The sequence below is a fragment of the Opisthorchis viverrini genome (assembly GCF_000715545.1).
Source record: "Opisthorchis viverrini unplaced genomic scaffold opera_v5_436, whole genome shotgun sequence".
NCBI lineage: Eukaryota > Metazoa > Platyhelminthes > Trematoda > Opisthorchiida > Opisthorchiidae > Opisthorchis > Opisthorchis viverrini.
Genome location: NW_008752099.1, coordinates 265,799 through 277,609, shown reverse-complemented (window position 1 = coordinate 277,609; position 11,811 = coordinate 265,799). Strand labels below are relative to the sequence as shown.

The following is an 11,811-nucleotide window of genomic DNA, read 5'->3' as shown; positions in this document are numbered from 1 at the left end:
TGCCTGAGTCGATACATCAACACCACACTTCGTCCCATCACATAGCCGATCCCGATGAGGCGGCTACCAAAATTCAGGCAGTTTTCCGCGGCTACTCCACCCGGCAACGTGTGCATTTGCCCCATTCGAGCACAACGCATGACCCATAAGTATTAACTAACTGGTATACTCTGTAAGCCGTTTAAAAATGCGTTCATCTCAGATAGATCCTCATGTGCCTCCTCATTCGCTACGGAAAGTTAGAAGTGCATTTCAGCCGCCTTGTGTTTCTAACGGTCTCATGTTTTCATTACAAGTTTCTGCTTGCGAACATCGTTCAAACCACCATCTGCGTTCTCGTGTCCGTTGTAAGTTGTGTCCTGATTTCCAAATAAACCACGATTATCGAGTACCAACTCACGTTTGCTGTGTATATTCCCTAGGAATTAATGCGCTTTCGCCTATCTGGTACAGCTTCCTTTGCAGTGTTTTTAACCTTTGAGGCTAAAGTAGAAGCCTTGAATTATTTTGCCTAATTTGTAAGATGTAAAGCGAAGAAAGTCGAAGTGTACTTCAGAAACCACCTACAGGAAGCTCCTCTCTTTTCTCTTCCTCAGCCAACGAGGATGAGACTATCTGGACCGAATCCGACCGCGGTCCGATTGCTGGAGGCTGAAACCGCGTAACTTTTGGGTTTCAAAACCAGACACCACTCCAGAACACATCATATTTCTGTGACGCACCCATCAAAGTGATCGATCACTAGGTCCTTATGGGTTCATCTGAGTTCACCTGGAGGAATTAGAGTGTTCTGAATTGCTCCAAACCCGCTAAACTTTGAAGCAGTGTGTGTATCCCTGCACACAGCACACTAGTAATACCCCAGTGAGCCATGCCTTCTCAGTTCTAAATTGACTGAAACAGAATGATCCTGCAAATCAGAAATATGCGCTCAGTTTATGTGAACCAAGTGTACTTGGGTTCCAGCTGCTACAGTTTCCATTACGTGAATATGGGAATGCTTGAAAGATTCAGCCAAATATTGGGGACAATCGAATAATCGAGTAGTTTGTGGAACACGGCAGTTAGGTGTTGAAGGTAATAGCTTTAATCCACGGAGGGGGGTACTGACTGCGCCCTGTCTGCCTGTGTCATGGGTGAGCTGCTTCCCGGGACCACCATTCAGAAAAGCGGCAGCTGTTGACCAGATGGGAAATCAATCTCTCCTGTTATGATGCTTGTGTGTGCTCTCGAGCTTCTCCTTTGTTACTAACTAGCATTGGGGCGCGATGGGTCAAATGGTTAGAGCGCTAATTTACTGACCGGACGGTCCATGGTTCGAACCTGACCTCGGCCTCTCGACTTCCCCTCTCTGGCAGTATCTTAGCCCTCGTGCTTTTTTCCGGTGGCATAGCAGCTAGGCGCTGGAAGGGTTTTACAGTTGAACGATTTTTTGAGAAAATAGCATTCTGTGTGAATAAAACATTCAAATGTAGACGACTTTAACATTCCCTGTGCAGCGAAAAGATTCTCCTGAAAGAATACTTGTTGGTAACAGCAAGGTACGCGAGCAAATCAGTAACGAGAGGAGAAGACTCACATTGAAACTGATCTGCAATATTGATCAATAATTATTAGCGGGTTATAAATCCCACTAAATTATATCATACGGACACTGCTAGTATCTTAAACCACGTAATCAATGCAAATAATTTTGGTGAATTTGTTTGGGCTCTGGTTCCGCGCACGGAAGACAGCGTCCATTTAAAAGTGGATGGCATCAAGTGGCGTTCTCGTGCGGAAGGAATGACCGAGGTGGAATTAACCACCGAAGCCGTAGAGAGTGAAGCCTTGGCATTTCAAGGCGTGCACAACGTCTATGGCAGTGACGGTCTTTCGTTTGTCGTGCTCGGTGTAGGAAAACCTTGAGGACACCGTGGGTTTCCTTATAAATCAGACCGGAAATGCGCTTCAAACTACCTCGGCGAGCGAGATGGCAGACGGTCGGCTTGGTGATCCCCTGGATGTTATCCCGGAGAAGCTTGTGATGGCGTTTCGCTCCTCTTTTCCCGAGATCTTTACCAGCCCAACCACGTTCACACATGGTGGCAAGTTGTTACAGACAAGACATGAAGGAGACAACTGAATCCTCGCGTTTCACTAAGCATCACTGCTTTAGCTGTTATGAGAGAATCTGTCTATGGTGTCGGTTTCAATGTTAAACGGGTTTTGTGAAATGCATGCTTAAAGAAAGCCGCAGTTTCTGATGGCCTATATAAGGGCAGCTGACAAAATTCAAGGATTTAGCCACATAAACGTAGTGCGTGCGAATTAGGGATATCCGTCTCATATTATTGTCCGTTTTCAGAGTTATCCTGTGTGCATTCGATCTGACGGCACGCTCAAGACTCAAATTGAAGTTGAGTTTAGTAAACAGGATCAACAAACCGAGGCTAAATATGGTCGAACTTCATAAGGGAACACATTCTGTATCATAGTAGGTACATTGAAGGAGATATGCGAACTGAACTGACCAAAGTCATCCTGTCCTTTGGTATGTACTTTGCAGCTACAAAGTGTAAGGTCATGCTCGTGGACGTGCAGTTATTGGACACACCACTTACAATCCAGGGAGAGATACTGGAATTTGTGGAGCGTTTCACTGAGAAGTTAGTTCTGCTTGCGCGAATCTACAAGGCTCGGGCCGCGTTTGCTAAGTTGACACACCTATGGTGTCAGAATGGTTTATCCCATCCCTTGGAGGGACGTGTGTATGAAGCCACCGTACGGGCTGTTTTGTTTTATGGATGTGAGACTTGGCCTATTCGAGCGGCGGAACTGAGACCGCTTCAGGTGTTTGACAATCGTTGTCTTAGAACCATAGCTCGTGTGGGCTGGTGTCAGAGAATCCGTAACCAGGCAGTTAGATGGCGCGTTTTCGGTTGTGTAATGGGTACTTCCAGCACCAGAAGCTGCGTTGGTTGGGACATGTGTTACGCACGCCGAACCATCGTTTGCCGAAGAGAGTACTGTTTTCCATGCCCAATTCGGAGTGGTGTAAACGGAGAGGTGGCCAACCCATGACCTGGCAGAGGAGTATGAAGGAGATCACGAAACGCTTGGGTGCTGTCGNCGTCCTGTCTGCCTGTGTCATGGATGAGCTGCGTCCCGGAGCCCCCATCCAGAAAAGCGGCAGCTGTCGGCCAGATGGGAAATAGTTGTGATGGCTCGAGTGGTTGGAGCGTTAATTTACTGGCCGGAAAGTCCGTGGTTCGAACCCAACCCCTGCCTCTCAACTTCCCCTGTCTCGGCTTGGGCAATCTGGCAGTATCTCAGCTCTCGTGCTTCCTTCGGGTGGCATGGCAACTGGGCGCTGGAAGGGTTTTACAGTTGAACGATTTTTTTTAAAAAACATAGCGTTCTGTGTGAACAAAACATTGAAATGTAGGCGACTTTAACATCCCCTGTGCAGCGAAGAGATTCTCCTGGATGAATACTTCTTGGCAACAGCAAGGAACGCGGGCAAATCCGTAACGAAATGAGGAGGCTCCAGTTGAAACTGATCTGCAATACTGACCAATAATTATTAGCGGGTTGTAAATTCCAGTAATTCGTACCACAGTGACACTGCTAATATCCGAAACCACGTATTCAATGTAATTAATTTTGATGAACTTTGTTGGACTCTGGTTCCGTGTGCAGAAGACGGCGTCCGTTTAAGAGTGGATGGCATGAAGTGGTGTTCTTTTGCGGAAGGAATGACCAAAGCGGAATTAACCACCGAAGGCGTAGAAAGTGCAGCGTTGGCGTTTTAAGGCAGTGACGCTCTTTCGCTTGACTTGCTCGGTGACGGCATCACGGATGACGTTCTCAACGAACAACTTGAGGACACCGCGGGTTTCCTCGTAAGTCAGACCGGGGATGCCTTTCACACCACTTCGGCGAGCGAGGTGGTGGATTGCCGGCTTGGTGACCTCCTGGATGTTATCCCGGAGAACTTGGCGATGGCGTTTCGCTCCTCTTTTCCCGAGTTCTTCATTTGCCTTACCACGTCCAGACATGATGGCGTGTTGTTACATTCAAGACCGCAAGAAGACATTTGAATTATCTCTGCGTTTCAGTAAGCATCACTGCTTTCGCTGTTATAAGAGAATCTGTCTAGCATGTCTATTCCTATGTTAAACGGGATTTTTCGAAATACATTCTCAAAAAAGTCGCAGTTTCTAATGCCTTGTCTAGGGACAGCTGACAAAGATCAAACAGTTAACCGCATAAACGTAGTACGTGCGAACTGAGGATATCCGTGTCATATTCTTGTCTGTTTGCAGAGCTAACCTGTGGGCATTCGCTCTGATGGCACTTTCAAGACTCGGTTGAGTTTAGTAACCAGGATCAACAAACCGAGGCTAAGTATGTTCGACCTTCATAAAGGAACTTATTTTGTATCGTTGTAGCTACATTGAAGGAGATATGCCGATCGATCCTTTTGATACGCAACCAGTGTACAAAGGAGCAACATATGACACTCAACAAAGTGATTAAGTTGGTAATCGGAAAGAGGCAACACCAAGCTTCCGGCTGCAAGCAGTTTTGATGAAGGCATCATGGTCTCTTAAAAACACAGCAGACGCATTGGAAATGGGACCAAACAAGCGAAAAAGGCACTGGCAAAGAAGCTACCAATAAAACGGCTATCGAGGTTGGAACAACGCCCATATTTTGGCGGGCTAGTGGCACTACACCAATTTCTCTCCCAGCCAGGTAAAGTCTAGTCCGCAATGCAACACGGAAGATGCTCTTTCCTTGACCAGTAAAAAGCTGAAACTCCTGTTTGTCCGAGTTCTCGTAAACTCGCCCAATTCTAATCACCAATCGATTTTGCTAGGTAGCATTGTTGACGCTCTTGGACACCATCCGAATCGCGCATCCTATGATTCCCCACCACCGTACACTGTGCCTCAGAGACAACGCCTGATCAACTAATGATTTTCTTAAAAGCCAAGTCTCTTCGTGGTGAGCGAATACATGGTGTTTTTTGAGTTTCAATACCACATGTAATGTGCAAACAGCAACGAGGTTGCGATGTGGTATGATTGAAATTAAGGTATTAGAAAATATTAATGACACCGTTACTTGAGTCGTATGTATTGTAAAGTGACCGAAACACAACCAAATGGTATTCGAACTACCTGGGTTTGCTGCTGAATAGCTTGCATTGTATTAACTGATCCAGAAATTTACATACCTGAGGTATTCGCATACGTTTATCTCTGGGATTTGCTCGATTATTCTGTCCAAGGACGGAGTTTCAAGGTCATGCAGAACTGTATGTCAGCCAAGAACCGCGCACACGGAAAAAACACCATCGCGGATAAAATTCCCTAACCTTGATTGTTCCCAAGACAACTCACCTCAGTCATGTCACTTCACAGCGGAAAATTTGACTGAGCCTGAAGCAATCAAAGTAACAAAAGTAGGTGAATGCCACTCAGTGCAACACGAATTCATTCGCATCCATCAAGCGTGGAGTGTGGCCGGCATCCGTCTAGTTATGGACGCCTCTATAAACGCCCAAAAATTGAAAAAGAAACCGACCGATCCCTGCAAAACAGCTGCCTGGATATTATTCCACACACGCATTTGTTGGCGATTCAAAAAATACAACGCGTTTATTGGAAAAAGCGATTTTGGCTGAAATTTCGTGAGCAGTTTTTTGCACTGCATCTGCATTGCTCCAGAACAGAATCTATATCAAGCATCAGTGCACATATTTTCCTATCAAAACACGTCTGGAGTCATAATCACCGAGAGTTTCAGGGTTTTGACTGTCGAAAGTGGGGGATATGTCTCCTCTTACATATTTGGTCACGTGAGCCCATTCGTTTCCGGACACATTCGCCTTTTTTTAGTTGCATCTCTGCACTGCGTTAGGAAGAAACTGATGACTAATTATACTTCTGCGAACGACGAGTTTGTCAACCGTTAATTATGATCATGCTGAATTCGAGCGAGAAGGAAACTTTTTTCCGGAAATGCCCGACTTCTGATTACAGATGGCATTATCCATGTTCTGAGTAGCTTTGATCCGAAAAGAAAAACTGAATCGGTTTGGCGTTTTTTTGTTTCAAACAACTATTCGGGTAGCCCACATTTTTCAAACAAGCGTGTCCGTGGCTTCCCATTCTGACCTATACTCCTGGATTTTGTTGACTCAAAGTGGTAGCCAGGAATATTTTGATTGGTTACATGAACATTCAATTGAATATAATCGCCATTTTTCCCAATTCGGCTGTCTAGCTTAAATTTTCTAAGCAACATTTGAGAAGCCCTGGTGAAAAGTGATAACAAATCTGACAAATTATTTCATCTACCGGTGAGGCAGGTGATTATGGGCTCGCCTATCCCGTGACATAGTTAAAGATTTTGCCCACTAAAACAATCGGTTACATTTCGCGAAATACACCCATTTCCAAACCAGTTTTGTCTTGCGAGGACCCGGATGATTCTCTCGTTTATGATGTTTTTAAGCAACTGACTTTGCGGCACCAGGTCACCTTATGTTTCGGTTGGCACAAGATATCGCGATACACTACTCAGGACCCTATGAGTAGTGCATTATGCCCACATCGGTCACAATGTCGGAACACTGTGTAAGGAGGTTTTGTTGCATAAAGGCTCAGTCACCGATTGTGCATTTTGAATCTAATCAAAATGGTCCACCTTTCCATTCTGCTGAAAGTATACGGGGTATTCATCGAGCATCAGCTTCATTGCACTACGATTATAGAGATCATAAAATAATTTAAGCTGAATTAATAATCTGGCAGATACAACAAGGATGTACGTTTTCCATTCTCTTCGGAAGGACACAAATAATTTCGTTGGGACGAGTCGAGACAATCTCATTGTGTTCCGCTCCGCCTACTCCTGTCCTGGAAACAGCAGCTTGTAACGAACGTTGTACTTTTCTGCAACACATTCCACGGCAAACTCTTATCACTGAGTGGGAGGTAACTGCATTACACGGACAGAGATATATATATATATATAATTAACAATTTCGAATTTCACAATAAAAGAATCGGTATACGGCGGCTGAATCCAAGTAAGAACATTTGGCAATTTGACCAGACCTCGATGTACACCTGATTGCCCGTAATGTTTGCTGGTAGCAGTCGCGTCACTCTCCAAATTCACCGTGTTGATAGCTAGCTGCAGTCACACCCACGATTCTTCATTTCCACAGTCCATCGGACTGAAACACTTAACTCTCCGCGTGAAAAAAAAGATTGAATCTCGCGGTATCGTTAGCAGAGGATAGTCTGGATGCCACATGGAGTTGTTCTGCCCCTGTATTTCGCAGAGACATGCGGAGGCCAGTAAGTGAGGTTGTCGTTGAAACCAACGTAGTAGTGCGCCCAATCATTTAGATGCAAAGTGATTCCGAAATCCTGTGGAATGGCCTCGAATAAACCGTTTTGCTACGCCTTGACAAAATTACTGCAAGAAACAGTAGCTTATGGCAAAAATTCTCAACACTTGTGAGTACTCCTTGTAGGATAGTGTTCAGAACGTCTCTCGCTCTTTAGACTGGTGCACGAATTAGATTTAAACTCACCGACATTCTCGGCACGCATTGAAACTTTAAGTTGAGATTATTCAACATAGAGAAGAATTTCGGTAGCTCAGGTAGCGTAGATGGTCGTTTGCTTGTTCGCTAAGCTGAGCAATTTGATTGCGAATGTTTCATCACTAATCGAGGGGACATAATCAGTGCGTTATTGGGGAGTGTAGTTTTGCGTAGCCGTGGGTTAGTGGTTGTACGTTGAGTAGTGTTACGTGTGTGAATATACAAGCTGTTAGCCGGGGATGACCTTTGACCGCGATTAGCTGTTTGGTCGGGCGGTTACCTTGGTTGCTCTGTTATCCCGTGTCATTCGCCGATGCCCACGTGACCTATTAGATTGGCACCCCTCGCCGTTGTAACCTGTGTTGGAATCAACTTTGTCCTTCCGAGTTCCGGCTTGTGGCCTCTGTTGATTTGACTCCGAGGAGTTCCTTGTTTCTTCGTTGATGAATCCAATATTCGGTCCTCATTGAGTGTTCCAGCTAAGATGTTGGTCTTTTGCGCGTAGAGGTGCGTAAATTGGATCCAGTTCGATGCACCGGTTGATCGAATCTGCCGTAGTGTACCATGCTTCCGGAAATCCTCTTCCGTGTTGCATGTCTCCGTATGCCAAAATTTTCGCGTTTTCACTCCAACATTGACTAGATTACGACGGGGATGCCAATTTCAAAGGTCAATTGGGCATCGGCGAATGAGGACATGGGATAACAGAGTAACCACTGGAACTGTCCGACCGAACAGCTAATCGCGGTCAAGGGTCACCCCCGTCTACCAAAACGTATATTAAAACACACGTAACACTACTCTCAAAATAACGGGTTACCACCGCGTAAGATGTACGTGTGTCCTATTGTGAAAGTAAGCAAGCTTGTCGAGTCGACGGGACGGCTATAACCCACCTGAAGCCCGACTGAATTGAAAGGTAATTGAAGAAAGCTACAAACAGTGTGAACTTAGTGAGAAAACGAACAAGCCAACGACCATTATTCAACATATTCATCCGACGGATAGTTTCTCCTTCAACTTCGAAACTAAGGTGTAGATGACAGATCAAATTATACAGTATCCCAAAATCCAAAATCTCCAAATGTGTATAACGTAATGTATACAAAGGATGAAGCATGCAGCAGGATGGAACTGAACGCAAACATGACGGCTGTTGTGATCGGCATTTTGAACTGAACCGAAATTGTGTTACCAGCACGTTGGGCCACGTGACGTCAAGGATATGTACAAAGCACGTTTAAACAAACAAAAAATAGCATCACGCAAGACATCAGCCATCTCCCGAGACGAACACGTCACTGTGGAGAATTTTGTTTCGCTTATGTTGTACTCCATCACCATACTGACAGGAAACATTTTGTGGGATCGGTGCCCTGACACGTGATAATCATGTGCTCTTCAGTCACATGGCTCAGGGGAGCAACCACATTTATGTTTGAAAGTCAGACTTGTGAACATTTCTTCTTCTGCCGTCATAGTTGAAATCCCTACAAGACGATACTCGACGGGTGTTGTCATCAAACGTCACAACGAACTAATGGATTAGGTGCCATCCAACACTGTTACAGATCTCTGATTATTCGCTCACCGGTCTTCGTTCCTCGGAACTACACTGGCTCTAAGGATTAGCGAGCAACAAAAAACTGTGACTTTTTACCTCCCTACTATCGTTCATTTTTGAAGAGCATGGTCACAGATATAAATAGTGAATGCAAGCGATGGCTGCGGAAGGGGTATAGGAGAACATTAGATGGAAGGAGTGAAGGGTCTTATTCTATGTCATGTCACTAGCAGTTTTAGTCAAACAAGACCAATCCCAACGTCTGTAAGAGTTTTCAGTATGGGAACACGCCTGTGAAGACCAACAACTGAAGAAAGGACAAACAATGCCGAATGCTATTCAGGGAGCGATAAGCGCTATGTTGAGGTTTCCGATACGGAACTTTGAGTGGTGCGTAGGTCCAACAATCCCGAATATCAAAAGGAAGAATTGGGTTCGTAATTCTACGGTACTATTTACACAAGAGTAAGCAAAGGTGTACAACAAACCTCAATTGTTCACGTTCGTAGCGCCGAAAAGTTCACAGGTCTGTCACTGACAGGCACAGTGCAGTGTCAACGTCCGCACACCAAACAACGGCGAGCGGAATGATGGTTCAGTAGCGTGGGTCGCGGTCGTCCCTTCCGACGATCGTCTCGTGATTCACACGGAACTCATGAGAAAACAGGTCAAGGCAGGTCAGGAAACGGGACTAGAACGCACATGGGTAAGTAGGTCAGCAGCGCACATCCACACACAGACACACATGTCAATACAACAATGTCGGAAAGGTGAGTGGCGGGTACGAATAAGCAAAACAACTGGAAATCAAAGTACATAGGCGGAGTAAGCAAATGAATGAGGGAATTAGTATAAGGTCAAGTTAGATTCAACATCCTAGTACATCGAGACTCGCACATCAGGCACGCCCGTGGTTCGACCCGCGCTGGCCGACAAATCCGAGACTAAGCATTCAAATTGACCATAAATCGGGCACAGGCTTTGGAAGAGAGTTCCGTTAATGTGGAATTTCATCGACAATGTAGTCTTCTGGATTCAAAATCTTAACTTTGGAAATGTTATTTTGACGTATTTTCAGTGGTCTACTCGGATCTGGACGGACATGATTATCTGGGTTTGTTCAGCATTTGTCTGTAGATGAGAAGTAGTACGATCGCTTCTAGTGCCAAACGTTTGAAGCTGAGGAAAAGCAATGTTTGTGGGCAAACTCGAGTAAGATAGTTGTTTCTGTCCATACACATGGAAAAGAGTGAGTTCACAAGAGAAGTGAAACCTTCAGCTGGGGGAAAGGTTACTAAAGTGGCCAGTCAACTCTTGTGATCACGTAATGTAACCCCTGTGTGTATATGATGGGTGGCAGTGTACCTGTCTAGGTGCGAGTTCACTATACTACTGATCAGCCGTTCCCCGGCTGAGTGTTCAAACTACTAGAAATGAAGTTGCGGGAATTCTCCTTTCCTGAATTTCATGAGATGAGCACTGTGGACGACTCTTAATAAAGAAGCAATTTCCATCGGGTTAGATTGGTTAGATTTATATAAAGAAATTTCTATCAGAAATTCTCTATTGTTCACGCCAGATTAATTTTGCCAGAATAACGGAACAACATTTCAAACAGGAGATATATGTGTACAAATTTTGTAAATGAGACCTACAAACAAACCCTTCCATTCTCTGACTACAGATTTCAAAGTATTTTGTTTGCTGAAAGAGCGAACGTCGAAGTGTTTGAGCAACTGGTGAGCACCACGGAGCTCTCAGAATTCTTCCTATTGGCTTGGCAGAGGGTTGCATCAACCAATCACATCAAACTTTGGCGCGTACGTTGAGTTTTCTGCTAGAACTATTCCATTTCCAATACCTCAGCCACATTACCTGAGAGCTGAAGGTCATCGTCACTTCTACGGTACCAAATAATTAAGAAAGTCTGATTAGGTGAGCGCTCAGAGCCATCTCCTCAGCCAATGACGCAAAATTCGTCCATTTTGACCGAATGCGATTCCATCATGCCCAAAAGTCTCATTGCGCACCATCATGTGTAAGGCATGGGTTGGAAGGAATAATATGATTCCTGGGTTCGTTCCCATAGAGTGAGTACTGAGTGCAGGTCAACCTAAACTTTTCCGAATTCCGAAACGCGTTTGAACAAAGCTGTCCCAGAAGATATTGATTCATTTTCCATCCTACCGGATTGTCAACCTTTAAGGATAAGATAATCTACAGTAAACGGGCTTCTTTATGTGCCGTTTTATTGAAAATAACGACCTTTCTCATGAACTATCTTAGAATAACTTGAACCATGAATGAGTCGAACACAGAAATGTAAAAGAAACCGGTGTGATGCTAGTTTCAACTTGTGCGACAGGCTATTCCGGGAAATCCCCGTGACACCGAAATAGCTAAAAAAACGAGCGAATTCCCAGAACTGGACTAAAAGCTTTCACAGTGAGCAATACTCATCAATCATACAAATAGTTCTGGGATATTCGTCCGACCGATTTGGTCCGCACGCTGTACACCAACAGGGGAAACGCTTCGCAGAGGAGGGTGCATTGCTCCCCATCCCGATATACGTAAACAACAAATGAATAGACGTCCGAAAAACAGGGTTTTCATCTCAAACCCTGATTGAAAGGCC

At 44.9% G+C, this 11,811-nt stretch overlaps 2 protein-coding genes across 2 annotated transcripts in view; both read right to left on the bottom strand.

Annotated features, from left to right (window-relative positions):
- Positions 1-2,083, bottom strand: part of T265_11051 (hypothetical protein) — a gene marked incomplete at both ends in the record, with an annotated part of 88,578 nt that extends 86,495 nt beyond the window's left edge. The window contains one exon of the mRNA XM_009177596.1: positions 1,960-2,083. Coding sequence (XP_009175860.1) covers positions 1,960-2,083 — 124 coding nt within the window. The remainder of the gene's footprint in view (positions 1-1,959) is intronic.
- Positions 2,084-3,752: 1,669 nt separating this feature from the next.
- On the bottom strand, positions 3,753-4,040 carry T265_11049 (hypothetical protein; the record flags this gene model as incomplete). The annotated part of the gene is made up of 1 exon (XM_009177595.1): positions 3,753-4,040. The coding sequence occupies one exon, from the start codon at positions 4,038-4,040 to the stop codon at positions 3,753-3,755; it is 288 nt and encodes a 95-aa protein (XP_009175859.1).
- Positions 4,041-11,811: the final 7,771 nt, after the last annotated feature.